The following is a 15,168-nucleotide window of genomic DNA, read 5'->3' on the forward strand; positions in this document are numbered from 1 at the left end:
AAGTGTTAGCAACTTGTACTCCAGTAAACTGCATCATTAGAAGAATCAATTCCCCGAAACTGTGTCTTCTGAGTCCTTGACATCGAAGTTAATTGGGAGTGCACCCTTATCGAAAGATCAAAGAACTGCTGCGGAACAATTGGTGGATGACTTTAAGCATCTGTTTTCATCTACATCGGAGGATGTTGGCCGTACAAATTTAACGCAGCATAGGATCTACACTGGAGAACACCCACCTATTAAACAGCATCCAAGACGACTACCGTTCGCCAAGAAGGAAGAGGTCGAGACCCTCCTGAAAGAGATGAAGGAGAATGATGTAATCGAACCTTCATCCAGTCCTTGGGCCTCTCCCATTGTCTTGGTCCGAAAGAAAGATGGCTCCACTAGATTTTGTGTCGATTACCGACGGCTGAATGAAATCACCAAGAAAGACAGTTACCCTCTTCCACGGATAGACGACACCCTTGGACACTCTTTCCGGACACAAGTGGTTTTCGACCCTGGACTTGAAGAGCGGCTACTGGCAGGTTGAGATACACCCTGATGACCGAGAGAAGACAGCATTTACAACTGGACAAGGCTTATGGCAGTTTAAAGTGATGCCCTTCGGCCTCTGCAATGCACCAGCTACGTTTCGAGCGTCTTATGGAGACAGTGTTAAGAGGACTTTCCTACGAATCCTGTCTGGTCTACTTAGACGATATCATCATCGTGGGACGCAGTTTCGAAGAACATCTGGCAAATCTTAGGAAGGTGCTGCAAAAGCTTAAGGAAGCCAATCTGAAGTTAAGTCCGTCCAAATGTAATTTGTTCCGCCGGGAAGTGAACTATCTTGGTCACATCATCTCTTCTGAGGGTGTGCAAACCGATCCAGAAAAGGTATCTACGGTCAAGAGTTGGAGTCGTCCCGAAAACATCCATCAGCTGCGAAGTTTCCTGGGGCTCTGCACGTACTGCAGGAAGTTTGTAAAGGGTTTTTCCAACATTGCACGACCTTTGCATAAGCTGACAGAGAGCAAGCAAAAGTTTGAATGGTCCAAAGAATGCGAAGATGCATTTCTACGACTGAAGGAGGCTTTAACATCAACGCCTATCCTCGCCTATCCTCAGCCTGAAAAATCCTTCATCCTAGACACTGATGCGAGCGACGAGGGAATTGGAGCTGTTTTATCCCAAGAAATTGACGGAAATGAACATGTCATCGCTTACTGGAGCAAATGCTTATCAAAGTCGGAGCGAAATTACTGCGTCACCACCAGAAAGGAGTTACTGGCCATAGTTCATGAGTATTACGTAAACAACCATGGTTGATAACATAAAAGTTGTAGATAATTTTTGCTTTTAATGTTTAGTAATATTTCTTGTTATTATTGTGTTTTCTGTATCTGTTAGTTATTAATTAATGTGTATATTTGTAAACTTGTGATAGAAGTTTGGCACCCTTTCTGGGGATTGTACTGCCCGGGACGTTCAGTCCTTAGGAAGGGGGCAATGTTACAAATTCTGTAAATAGTAATTATTGTAGGAACGTAACCTGTAAATAGTTTCCCGTAATGAATATACAACCCCTTTTTCATTCGGCTAAAATATACGACCCCTATTTTCTTTCTTTTCATTGATAACGGTCTACTACTTTACAGAAGCGTGTGGAATATTTGAGAAATTTCTTTTCGGTGTATTTAAGCCGTTAGCGATGGATAAACAGTTAGTTTCGATTCAGATTTCGAACGGAGAGCATTTTGCTCTGTTTATAGCGAGGCATTTCGCTGTGTTGTTTTCGTATTTGGAAGTAAATACGTGTGTAAACGTTGAGTTTACGGTGTTGTGTGATAATTGCTTAATTGCTGATGAATAATTTAGCAGTTGTTGAAGATCTTTCCTGTACATAGTGTAAATAAATTTCCTGTGCTTTTATCAAGAACTGTGTCTTCATTTTAAGAAAGTGGAAGTCGCACCGAATCCGTTACAATATGTATATATGTGTGTGTGTTAGAGCAATGTGTGAAACCGGGCTCCTCCCGAAGAAAATTTCTGGCTACAGCCTTGCCAGTCACCCCAACCCCCTCTACAAAAGGCTGAATAGAATGTTTTTTTTTTTTTTCAAAAATATTCCTTATTGTTAAAGATGAGAAAAAAACGTGCCTTGGGAAAACGAAGTAATTTTGATAAGAAGAAAAAATGTTGGGAAAAACTAAATTTGTTTTGAAAAGAAACTAAAAATAAAACTTTTTAATAGTTGTGGTTTATTGATCAGGTAATTACGTACCACTCTTCCTATATCCGACACCCTCCCCTGGTATATTTTTTTCTTTTTCCTAATTGGTCTAAAAGTAATATTTCCGAACTCCCCTCCCTCCTCAATTAAAGAGCATCTCAAATCTCATTTGAGAAATTTCCAAGGGAGAACTGCCAAACACCTCTAACTACACCAAAAATCATTTTTTGCTTTTTAGGATCTTCAATTTTGAAAAATTGTCGAACCTTCAAACATTACCAAATATGGTTTACAATCTTGTTTTTAAAACTTCAATTGTGAAATTTTAATACAAGGACCCGACTGCTCCCATAGGAAATCTGAAAATGTAAAAACTGCAATTTCGATACATTTAAGGTGGATAGCATTTGAATCCCTCCACTTAATATCACTGAATATCACTCCCCCCCCCCCAAAAAAAAAAACTATTATCTGGTTGAGCCACTGATGTAAACATCTTCTTTTACTGCTATTTTTTTCATGTACATTTTATGTGATCCTAAATTTATTACTTGACATATTTCATTTAAAAAAAATCATTTCTTAGGCAAAAGAATACATCAATCGAGCTAAATCTGTTTCATCTGATGCTAAAGATACATATGATGAGGCAGAAAAATTACTTGCAGAAATACAAAAAATTTCACAGAGCTTGAGAGGTAAATATTATCTTTTTTGAAAATTTCTTGAAATCTTTTTCTCTTGCCATTCCTTTTCAGATGTTCTTGTTTGCATTTAAACTTCTTCAAGGAAACTGGTTGATGTCTTGTGTTTTAATCGTGTGTCTGTTTAATATGTTGACCAATTTTGCTATTCAGTTTTTATTTTAATGTGTAAAACATCTACATTTTAAACTAATTACTCTTGCATTCCACTATTAACTCACTTGAAGCTGTTTTTATATGTAACCGTTTGTTAACTTTGAGAACTACAGTACTTTTTCCTTCTTGAATTTAAGCAAAAAAACTCAATTATTAAATTTTATGTTCATATGAAAGCTCAAATTAAACTATTGAAATAAAATACATGAATGAAATTCCCTTTGCTTAAAGTTTGTTCCCTTGAAAATTTCAGTCAGTCGGGAGGGTGTCTTTGTGGAGCAGATTATTTCAAGGCTAGTGAAGTGTTATTCGTCAGTTCTAAATTCTCCTGAGAAGTATCAGTAAACTTCTTAGGAATGCCTTCAGTAGTTTATGACTCCTCTTGGTCTCTCGATCATTTTGGTGATTCTAATGTAGTCTGGTCTGGAAAGTGGTGTCTGTTCTATGGTTTATATCAACTTCAGTCAAAGAAGAGATTTTTAAAATTTCTTTGTAGGAGCAGCTCAGTTGAATTTTCAATATTTTTCATTATTAATGTTTAAATTCTAAATCAGTTTCATGATTTCTTTTTTGCCATTTTGCCTCAGTTAATTCATTCATGAAATAGGTTGATTTGTTTCCCCTATAAGGGAATGCAATCAAGAAAGCGCAGAATTTAAACAGTTAAGTGCCTTAAACTTTACTGTTATTTCAATGCAAAATCATTATAATTTTATCATACATAATTCCAACTAGAGAATGCACCATTGAAAATTAAATAGCAAGCAATACTTCTTTCATTATGTGAGCTGTTAGGTACTTACAACCACCTGTAAAAAGACTTAATGCAATGTAAAAACCCATAAATTAGTCGCAAATGCATTAATAATTTTGGACAAGTACTTATACTCTTTTCCTCCAACAACTGTTCCATTCATTGTGTGTATTAAAAGTGTTGGTACCAAAAAATGGTCATTTAAACATATTCTTAACTTATTTTGGTTTTTTAAAAAAAATTCTGAAATTAGCAAATTTTTAAAATTAATTACTCTACTTGTATTATTTCAAGAATTTTTTTAAAATTTTACTTTTATTTAGATTTGGTGAAAGATTTAAACAGTCAAAATAATGGTACTGGTCCATCTGTATCTCTTGAAAGAATTCTAAATGAAGCTGAAAGAATTCTTCGAGAGATTAAAGCTCGAGATTTTGGTCCAGATAAAGAAAATGCTGAAAGAGAACTCAGGTAAATGTTTTTTTTTTTTTTTGTAAAAAAGATAAATGTTTATAAATCTAAAAGCCTTTGACTACTAAAAGAAAAAATGCTAAGCATTTTTTTTTAAAACTTTTTTGCAAATTAATTGAATTTTTGTTGTTACAGCATGAATTTTTTGCATTTTATGCATTTCTTAATTATGTTAGTGGTGCCATGACATATGATACCTGGTCACCCCACAACATCATGACAGCTTAATGTTACATTTGTGCCATGGTTCAGTCACATATGTCGGCACTCATAGCAGGACTCACAGGATGAATATTTTAACAGGACAATGCTCGGTCACTCACAGTAACGGTGTCAGCAAACTTACCCTTCCACCTCATCATCTTCTCTGGCCTATTCAATCCCCTGATTTATCACAGATCGAAAATCTTGAACAGGGTTCGTACGCTTCGGAAAAACCTGGAATTGTCAGAGAAAATGACATAGTTAAAAATGTCAGGGAAAAGTCGTGAAATTTTCCAATTTTGTCCCCAAAAATTTTTTTGAAAATTTTTTCCCGGGGAGTTCTGTACCATGAGATCTAATTTTTGTTTTTCTCAATGCTTCCTGAAAAATTGTACAAATTCTGAGGCGAAATAACACTGGCAATAAAAAAGTGGTGACCGAAAAAAACTTCTGCAGTCGCCATTTTTGCCCATCAATAGTTCCCAGAAAAAAATTCCTCGAGGGAACGGGAATTGTGCAAAACTCAACAGAGGAGGAGACAATATACTGCTTCGGAAGCACAAGTTTGAAGATGGGAGGGTTGATCGGGGAAAATCATTTTTTGATTGGAAAGTATTTTCAACTAAGTGTGAAACGTAGTCGACATTTTCGGTCATTCACAAGATGGAAGTAGACATGATGTTTAAATGTCTAAGTTTCCAAAAACAAAGATTGGATGTTTTCTTTAATTGAAAACTAATGAAAATAAAGTAAAATGTGCTGCAATTTTTTTTTTAATTTTATTTATTTTTTTTTTTAATTTTAAACAATTTTCTTGAGAAATGAAAAATTTTGTTTTTAAAACTTTATCTTATTCTCGTTAACTTTTATGCATATGTGCTAAAATCTTTTCAATTAAATTGTAGTTTCATGAAAATTTATTATTTTCAAATTGTTTTCATGCTCTAAATTCAAAAAAATATTCCTTAATTTTTGGCATAGCCAGTAGCCGCCATATTTGGTCATTCCCAAGATGGAAGAACACAAGACTTTTTAAGTGCCTAAAGTTCCGAAAATGGCGTTGGATGTTGATTGCAATGCAAACTATTGAAAACAATGCAAAATATGCCATTTTTTTCGGATAATTCTTAATTATTTTCTGGGAAAATGCAAAATTTTATCTTCAGAGCATTTTTTTATTCTAATTTATTTAGACGCTTATGTGCTAACTGAATATTTTGTCTTAACTGTAGTTTTTTAAAGGATTTTTAATTTATTTATAACTACTTATGCTCAAATTCAAAAATCTTATTTTCTTAAATTTTCGCTTAATCCCCATATTTGGCCGTTTGCAAGATGGAAGTATACGTCAATTTCCAAAAACAGAATTGGATGCTTTTGCTTAATATGTTTATCGTTATACAAATACAAATAGAAATACAAATGTGACGACCAGCAACAGGCTCTGGGCCCAGCTAGGCTGATCCTAGTCAATTAATTAGTCCCCAATGAAGATCAATGGCCCTCTTAAAGCTATCCACTCCCTTGCTCATTACCGCCTCTTCCGGTAAGCTATTCCAAGTGCCCACGACCCTGCTAAAGTAGTAGTTTTTCCTGATTTCCAAGTTAGCCTGAGATTTAAATAGCTTAAAACAATGACCCCTTGTCCTGCTTTCCCCGCAAAAATTTAATCCATTTACATCTTTCATTTTGATAAATTTGAATAACTGAATCATGTCCCCTCTCACTCTCCTTTGCTCCAGGCTATACAAAATATATATATACTAATGTGAAAATAAAAAGAAGTATTGTAAACCAAAAGCGAATACTAAAAGATTGCTGCACGATTACAGCAAAACGCTAATATTACGAATGACATGTGACATCAAAGAAACGCTAAAATAAGTTGAAAGTACTCTGTTTTCAACAAGTAGTAAACAAATGAAAACAATTTTGAACAAAAGAAAAAAAAACCTTTACTTTTGAGAAAAAAAAAAGACAAAAAAAAATCCTTTTTTTTTTAATTATAGGGGAAAAGTTTTGGTACTTTTGCATTGCTACTTGAAACAATTTTAATTATTTTGAAAATATTGTTATATGAACTTAATTTTTGAATGAAGCCAGTAACCTGGAATTTTCTAAAAAACAACCTGGAAAAGTCAGGGATTTTTTTTAACTGCATGTGTATGAAACCTGTTGAAATTGTGAATTGGACAGCCTATGAGTTTAATTGAATTAGTGGTGCCTTGACAGTAAGTGTCGAGTGTTATGCCTCAATTCTCGCCTGTATCACCTGGTACATTTGTGCTAGAGATGGCTCAACAGAGTTCTAAATTCTCCATTCTTAGGGATATTTATGGAAATAAAAGATTACTTTGCTTTTATTTTGTAATAACTTTCTTATAGCAATGTTGTCCTTATATATGTAAATTTTGGCTTCATTCTGACATCTCCTTCTTAATGAATTGATTTTTCTGTAATAGAGTATAATACTTGGATGTGCGCTTGCTTGATATTGGACTATTCATTTTCCGTAAATCAGTGTCTTCAAATTATTTGTTTTTTTTAGCATGAATAGCAATGTAGTTTGTATTTTACTTTTCCACACTTGATTTCACATCAGTAATACGTATTCACTCATTCAGGAAAGCCCAAAATTTGTTAAATAATGTCAAGAAGCTCACACTGGATAGAGACAGGGTTGATGATCTGAAAGACAGGATGGATAAACTGGACAGTTTGCTTGCAGACTTGATAAGGAAAATTGATGAAAAAGTTAGGAAGCCTGTTGAAAGAACTCTTGAAACATACCAGGCTGGACAAGCAAGAAAAAATGAAGTTCAGGTAAATATAATTGAACTGTAAGATAAATCAAAGGAGCATCGTTGTTCATTAAGATGGTTAGTTTTTGAAGTTGAATTAAACATAGTATAAACAAAAAATTTTTTCCTAGTTCAGTTGCAATGTGAAGCTCCATATCAAAAGATATAGCTTATTTTAAATATGTTCAAAGAGTATCTCAGGAGAGGTGGTTTTCACTCACCTCTCCGAAAAGTTGCTTTAGGGTTGCTTGGCGTGCTTGGCAAAGTCAAGAGCCGAGACCCCAAAAGTTGCTCGTCATCACTCGGGGATGTGTGCAGAACATGGGCGCCCATATGCAAAATTGTAAGGGGGGGAGGGGGCTCAGCTATTTTAACCATGGTTTAGCATGATATTTTCCCCATGAAAACCGATTTCAGGACAAATTAGAGTTATTACAATTTGACATTTTAATAACTTATTCATTAATGGCTGGTGAGGAAATATTTTTATCTTTTTGCAAAGAAAAAAGTACTAAAGGCAAGGAAGTTCCAACTCCTAAGGGGGGGGGCTCGAGCCCCCCTTGCCCCCTATATGGGCACCTTTGGTGCAGAATCATCAACAATATATTTTTTAAGCTTACTTATCAGAAGAGCTTAAAATCTTTTTACTTAATTGTTTGTCTTAAATTTACTAAATAATTTGAACCTAAACCTCATTAATTTTTATTCTGTTGAAGGGAAGTAATTTTTAGGGAAAAAATACTTTGTGTGTGTGTGTGTTTTATATAAGTACAAATCAATGAGTTTGAAATGTGCATGGTTATATCTATCCATACATGCGCTCACTCTCACATTTGTAAAAAAATTTGCAAAATAACGTTTCCAAACTCTGCAAGATATGTTGCAGGAATTTTTATTCCATTGAGCAAATTCTTTTGTGTTGGGAAAGATACAAAATTCACAACAGCCATGTCTGTAAAAAGTTGGATAAAAGTATAGTTTGGATTGAATGGGGGATAAAAGTATAGTTTAGATGTTAGCATGGGATTCTGAATGAATGTTCCAGTGTATTGTTTGACAAGACAATGCCTTGTGATTGTCCAAATAAATTGCTTTTCTCTGTCTCTGATACATGAAATATGCATTGTACTGTCCTGTAAAAGTTTATTCATTGTTTACTGTTTATATTGTCGATAAAAGTCCACTCATTGTTCTATAATGTCCTAAGATATTATTTCTGCTTTTTTCAATTTTCATGGAAGGTTTTATTAACTTTTTTTTTAAATCGGCGTTTGAAATTTTTTTTTGTCTGCTTAACATGATATGTAGTGCCATCTTTTGCAATTATAAATAATTGTGTGTTTTTTAAAACTTTGTGTGCATTAAGGCAGTGGTTGCGTAGGAAACTTTTTTTAAATTATAATTTGGATTATGGGTAGATAACATTTTCGGGCTTATTGGCCGTGGTCTAAGTGGAGTAGAAATTCCTGATATTTCGGCTTGCTTTGCTGCAGCCATCATCAGTGGTTGAGTTTGATGAGACTGAACCATCAGCCTGAAAATGTTATCTACCCATATTGACGCCGGCCGTGAAAGTCTTAAACAGTATAATTTGGATTGTTTTCTATTGGTATTCGAATCTGTGCTGTCGTGGGAAGGTAAAGCGCAATATCTGCTGAAGTGAGTTTTTGAGGTATTTGAAGTTACTCATTTTGAATTTCATACAAACAATAGGGAAATGTTGGAATTTTACGTTTTTTTCATGCTTTATTTTCAGCGGAAACCAAATAAACAAGCTTGTACAGTGAAGCAAAAGTACACTTGGTGACAAAAATGCTGAAAAATGAAAATTTTGCAATTACTGCTCTTTACCTTCCCGCAGTAGTGTGTATGTTGCTACTTAAATATTTGAGTAATTAGTTTTTCATAGCTTATGTAAAGTACTTCTTCTAATATCCTTAAAAAAATTAGCTTGAAGATAAATGTTTTTTTTTTTTTTTTTTTGTCAATTTATAGGCTATAGTTGCTGAAATATTTGGATTCATTGATTCTTCAAATAAAACATTGATGGAAGCAGATGAGTTGCTTATCCTTGCAAATGGTGCTCTTATAGATGCTGCTGTTAAATTTGAAGTAAACTTATTTTATTATATTTTTGTTTTAATTTTTATTTTTCACCCGGAAAAAATATTTAATGTTTTTTTAATCCCCCGCAAGCAAATCTTTAATTTTTTAATGTATTTCTGATTTATTTTATAGTTATTATTATTTTTTTTTTTTTCAGTTTTTAAAACATTCCTTAAAAATTTTCATTAATCATTCTCACAGTTTAAACTAAGCTTTCTTTAATTGCATCAGAAAGTTGTAATGTTGATTGCAAAGAGGCAGTTTCAATTAGTGGTGCTTAGTTTTGAAAATCAGTGTGGGTGCTCAACACCTTAGTCAAAAATGTGTGTTTGGAGGGGAAGCAAGAACAAATTTTCAAAATACAACTTTCAAGAAAGTGCCTCAGCATTTTTTTTTTTTTTGACGATAAATACATTCCTGTTTGTGAAAGATGCAACATCACGAAGGACTTACGCGAGTGAGCTGAAAATTGCAGAAAATGTAAAGTAGGACATGATATGCAAATGATTAGAATTGCAGACTGGTAACGCATGCATATGCTGAGCAGCGCCCTCTGAACGGCAGATCGAACCAAATATAAATAGATGGCTTTAGCGAGGCGTGTATGATTATCGGTGGTTATATGCCAGAGTAAACGTTAACTGAATTTACCTTTACTATGCCTCTTCGACGAAAGAAAGCGAAATTTGAGCAAATTTCAGTGTTTAAACGGGGCAGAATCGTCGGGCTTCATGAAGCTGGATTGTCTTATCATGCAGTAGCCGCTCATGTGCAGCGTAACAGCAGCACAATCATGCATGTTTGGAAGCAGTGGACGGACGAGGGTCAGACAGCTTGGAAATCTGGGAGTGGACTCCGAAATGTGACATCAGCTCGTGATGACAGACACCTGGTGTGTATGGCGCTGACGGACCGCACAGCTTCTTCTAGACAATTGGCAGCACAGTGGTCAACAGCTACAGGTGCTTCATTGTGTGCTTCATCAATTCGGAGATGTCTGCTGCAGCATGGGCTGTGTGCAAGGATTCCTTTATACAGAATTCCTCTCACGCAAAACCATCGCCGGCTGCGGCCATAATGGGCCAATGTGCATAGGAGCTGGCGTGATTATTGGCAGCAGGTCATCTTTTCTGACGAATCCCACTTCAATTTGTGGCACCATGATAACCGAATTTCGTGTCAGGCGCTATGGCGGTGAACGGCACATTTCGGAGTGCATTATTGAACGCCACAGTGGACAAACACCCGGAGTTGTGGTCTGGGGTGCCATAGCATATCATGGACGATCACAATTTCTATGAATTGTGGGCAATTTGAACTGTACCCGATACATAAACAAAATTTTACAGCCCCAAGCTATTCTTTTCCTGCAAGGATTGCCAGGGGCTGTATTCCAGCAGGATAATGCCCGTCCACATGTCGCCAGGACTGTCAAATCCTACCTTGATTTGCAGCAGGTACAGCTTCTTCCTTGGCCTGCATATTTCCTGCATATGTCACCGATTGAACAAGTGTGGGATTTTGTTGGGCCGCGTCTCGCTCCACATCTTGTTGCTTCGACAGATGAACTTTGGTTGCGCATACAAACAATATGGAAAACTCTTCCGCAGGCACATATTCAAGCTTTGTTTCACTCCATGCCGAGTCCTGTAGCAGCTCTTATTGCGGCACGTGGTGGCCACACAAAATACTAATTTCTATCTCTTTTTATTGTTTTCTTGGTTTGAAAATGTAATCATTTATTTCTACCATTACCCCCCAACTGTGTATTAAATTTCATTCAACTATGATGCTTCCTTCATGGTGTTGCAATTTTCACAAACAGGAGTGCACATGGAAAATGTCAACTTTTACTTTCAGTTTTCAATACAGAATAATTCTACAAGTACTTAATATCAACATAAAAAAACATTATTTTACCAGAGAAAATGTTAATGAAACTCATTAGTTTTTGAAGTATAATAGTCTTAACTTGTACTTTCTGTTAAGCATAACTGAATTTTAAAAAATATGTGAATAAATATACAAAACTAAACAAAGGATTAGTCCTGATATTCCTAACTGGTGCGAAAAATGAAAGTTTTTAAATGTTAAGTACTAAGACTAATTTCGTAGAATAAAATAACTTACTTTATCCATCTCATACTGCACGAAAGATTCACAATGAGTTCGCCAAGAGCTAAATGGAAAGATTGACTGCTCATTAAAATTTTTGTCATTTGTTCTTTTCCATAATGCATGTTGTTCCAGCAGAGTTGATTCAAGATTTTTTTAATATTTTGAATCTACTTTGTTTTTCCTCCTCATGGGCGTAAATAATGTAAACCAGCATAGAAATCCGTAAAAGAAAAGGTTAAAAAAAATAATAAAAAAAAATGAAAGAAAAAAACAAACTGAAATAAAAAAATTTCTTTGAAGGTTTTGAATGATGTCCTGTAGATAGCATACAAATGAGTTTTAAAAAATGAATGAATAAGTGATAGTATTTTATGAACATTGAATTGTTTTGGCTTTAATGCCATTAAAATGAAAATACTTAGGGGAAAAAGTGCAAGCAGCTTTCTAAGGCCGCCAGTCTCTGGTCTGGATACCATCCTTATTTGAGGAATAGATTTTTTCCTTTGTATTCCCTCTTTTCTTTAGGGTTTTAATTGTGTAAGCAAGAAAGCAGCATGCTGCCTTATCAGGTGAATATAAAATGTGTATATCATATTTCTTAAATTTGTCCTCAAGACCTTGAATGATAATGACGCCATAATGGAAAGTACTATATCATGGTGTAAAACCCACCAGTTTTTCAACCCACGATTCAAATACATTTCATTGTGAATAATCCTTTTTTCTGCCTTTCAATTGTGTTTTTAGCTAGATTTTCATCCAGAGTTGAGACTAGAGTTTGATATATGTTCTTCGCTCAATTGCATTTGCCATTTTAGAATTATTTTCTATATTTTGGTTTGGTGGAGGGGAAAAAATGCTAATTGAGCAAAATTTCCTTTTTTGTAAACAGATGAAGTTTTCTAATGATTTTTATTATTTATGTCACATAAAAGAAGCAGTCTTCTGTTCACTTATCTCATACTTATTGATGACAATAGCAAGTCATTTAGTGAAGTTCAATATAAATTTAAGGCTGGAAGTTATGTCGTTGATGTAATTATATTGCTTCAGATGTGTCCCACAGTAACGTATTAAAGCGTTAAAAGTATCTCTGCCCATACAGATTTTATTGTGAAGTTTGATGCTAAAAATAATTTTCTTCAATAAAAAAATATAAATATTTCTCATAATGCAACAGTTATTAATGTTTTAAATGATATTTTTTGTCACTTTTAATGAGCAGTCCTCTTTTTAAGTAAGAATTTTGCTTTTAGCTAATAAATAACTGTCTACCATTCCCTACTCCCTGTTACTTGTCAACCCCCAAATTCACGTTTTTGATAATTTTTAGAAGTGAAAATACTTATGTTTGCTTCCCTTACACGTAATAATCTTTCCCTTTCCCATAGTATCTTCCAAGATATTTACGAGACCTGAGCAATGCTACCAATAGGTTGGAGGAACACAGAGGCAGATTATCTGATTTAAATCCAAAGTATAAAGAGAAATATGTCATTCCTGCTCAGAGGCATGCAGATGAGCTAGAGAGGCAAAGTGAACATTTAGCAAGGTATATATTTCTTAAAATGTTAGTTAACCACTGTAACATTTTAAATAGTTGATGTTTTGTTTTACTTTTTAAGTTACAACAGGACCTGGTATACTTGTTACTTCCTTTTACGAAGTAAAGGAAGTATTGTATTCGCAAAAAAATTTTCAGCAAAAAATCGGCCTTATTTCCATTTTGCTTGGCCCCGAATGAATATGTAATATTTTTTTCAACCCGACCACTCGTGGATATATGCCTAAGAATATATAAACACCCGAAATATCCATTTTTACAATCCCAGAATTAATTTCAACGAGTTTTCTCGTGACGTCTGTATGTACGGATGTATGTGTGTATCTGTGTATGTATCTCGCATCACTCAAAAACAGTATGTTCTAGAAAGTTGAAATTTGGTGCGTCTACTCCTGGTGGGGTCTAGTTGGGCACCTCCCTTTTTGGTTGCATTCAGATGTTCCAAAGGGTGTCGTTTACACCTTTTTGGGGTGAAATCATTGTTAATTTCAATGCAAACTGAAGTGGAGTTATAATTTGGCAAACACTTGGCGATATATTGCCAAGCTTTTGGTCACCAAGTTTTGTCACCAACTTGGAAACAAATTTGGTGTTTCTTTTTTTAATTTTTAAAATCTGGTTTCATTTTGGCCACTATTGGCGATATTTAGAGAGTTAACCATTGAATCACATTAAAATGTCCAATATTGGGGAAATTAATCTGTATAAAACGTTTTTTTTGCTTCAGTTCGCAACAAACTTGGGGTAAAAATATTTAAAGTTTCTTTGCTTACTCCAAGGGACTATTATCGTTAAATTGGCGTAAAAGGAAGTTATGTGATGCACACATCAGCTTGTTTTTCTGAATGTGAAATGCACATATAGATGGTCTTATGCCAGAGTTAGCTATGTGATTTTTTGAAGTACCAACTTAAACATGTAAATATGCAGCAAATGTTGCTTTTTGTCTTAAATTAATTAAATGTAAACAAGTCAAGTATTACTTGGTAGTACTGCTTTCCTAGTTTATGAAGTACAAACATGTTTTATGTATATTTTTCTATATTAATCTAACTTTGAATCTTCTCATTGAAAAATAAACATTAAGGATTTGTATGTAAACATCGATAGTATTTTTATTATGCATCAACTTTTATCAAAAGTGACCTGTAATTTGTTTAAAAATAACTTTTAACAATTCACACAGTTGTCATTATATTTATTCTGATTTACTGAAAGAAAATTAAACCTTTTCTGACAAATCTAAATCACATTTTTCGTAACCAAGTTTGCAAAGGAATCTTTCAGAGATTCAATAAAGAAAATTTCAAAGAATAATAAAAAGACACACCTTTTGGGATAAAGGCCCACACTTTAAACTCTACTCTAACTGTTTAGTACTTGATTAAAGACAGCAAAAAAACTTAAATGATGCTCCCAAATAAATAAAACAAAATATCTTCAACAAGAGAAGAATAAAACAAAATAATTCTAAAATCCTCATAAAGCCATTGGAAAATAAACATTTGTAAAAGACTAAAAAAATAAGATTTTTTTTTACTTGAAAAATGCACAAATGATTTTATTTAAAGTGATTTTATTTAAACTGTATACAGTCAACTCTCACAAATCTACACAGCTTTGGATCAAGCAATTGGCAGATTTACACAGTTATTACAAAATTATCACCATTGTTTTTTTTTTTTTTTACCATGTTACTGATATACACTGGTGTAAGAAATTAAGAGAATTTTCAGATTTGGTCAATTAGCTCCAGAACTACTGGATCGATTTTAATGAAATTTGGTATGTACATACATTGAAACAATACAAAACAAATAACCATCCAAAACTTAAAATACACAAGCATGATCATAAATAACACTCGTCAGAGTTGGATGGTATGAAACAGTGGTTGCAAAATTGAACAAAAAATGGGTTAGTTGGGGTTATGGTCCCCTCTAACAGACATATAGGCCTTGCAGTGTGACTTAATACCCAAAATAAAGCAGTTAAGGGATCCTGGGAAAATTGTTTCCACTCGTTCAACAACACTGTTCTCAGGCTATGGATGGTCCCCGTAGTTGTGTTGC

At 34.2% G+C, this 15,168-nt stretch overlaps 1 protein-coding gene across 1 annotated transcript in view; it reads left to right on the forward strand.

Moving 5' to 3' along the window:
- Window positions 1-15,168, forward strand: part of LOC129225795 (laminin subunit alpha-2-like) — a 220,437-nt gene that overhangs the window by 150,943 nt on the left and 54,326 nt on the right. The window contains exons 38-42 of the mRNA XM_054860304.1: window positions 2,805-2,916; window positions 4,156-4,303; window positions 7,132-7,330; window positions 9,304-9,420; window positions 12,924-13,084. Coding sequence (XP_054716279.1) covers window positions 2,805-2,916; window positions 4,156-4,303; window positions 7,132-7,330; window positions 9,304-9,420; window positions 12,924-13,084 — 737 coding nt within the window. The remainder of the gene's footprint in view (window positions 1-2,804; window positions 2,917-4,155; window positions 4,304-7,131; window positions 7,331-9,303; window positions 9,421-12,923; window positions 13,085-15,168) is intronic.

This window comes from Uloborus diversus, chromosome 7 (genome assembly GCF_026930045.1).
Source record: "Uloborus diversus isolate 005 chromosome 7, Udiv.v.3.1, whole genome shotgun sequence".
NCBI lineage: Eukaryota > Metazoa > Arthropoda > Arachnida > Araneae > Uloboridae > Uloborus > Uloborus diversus.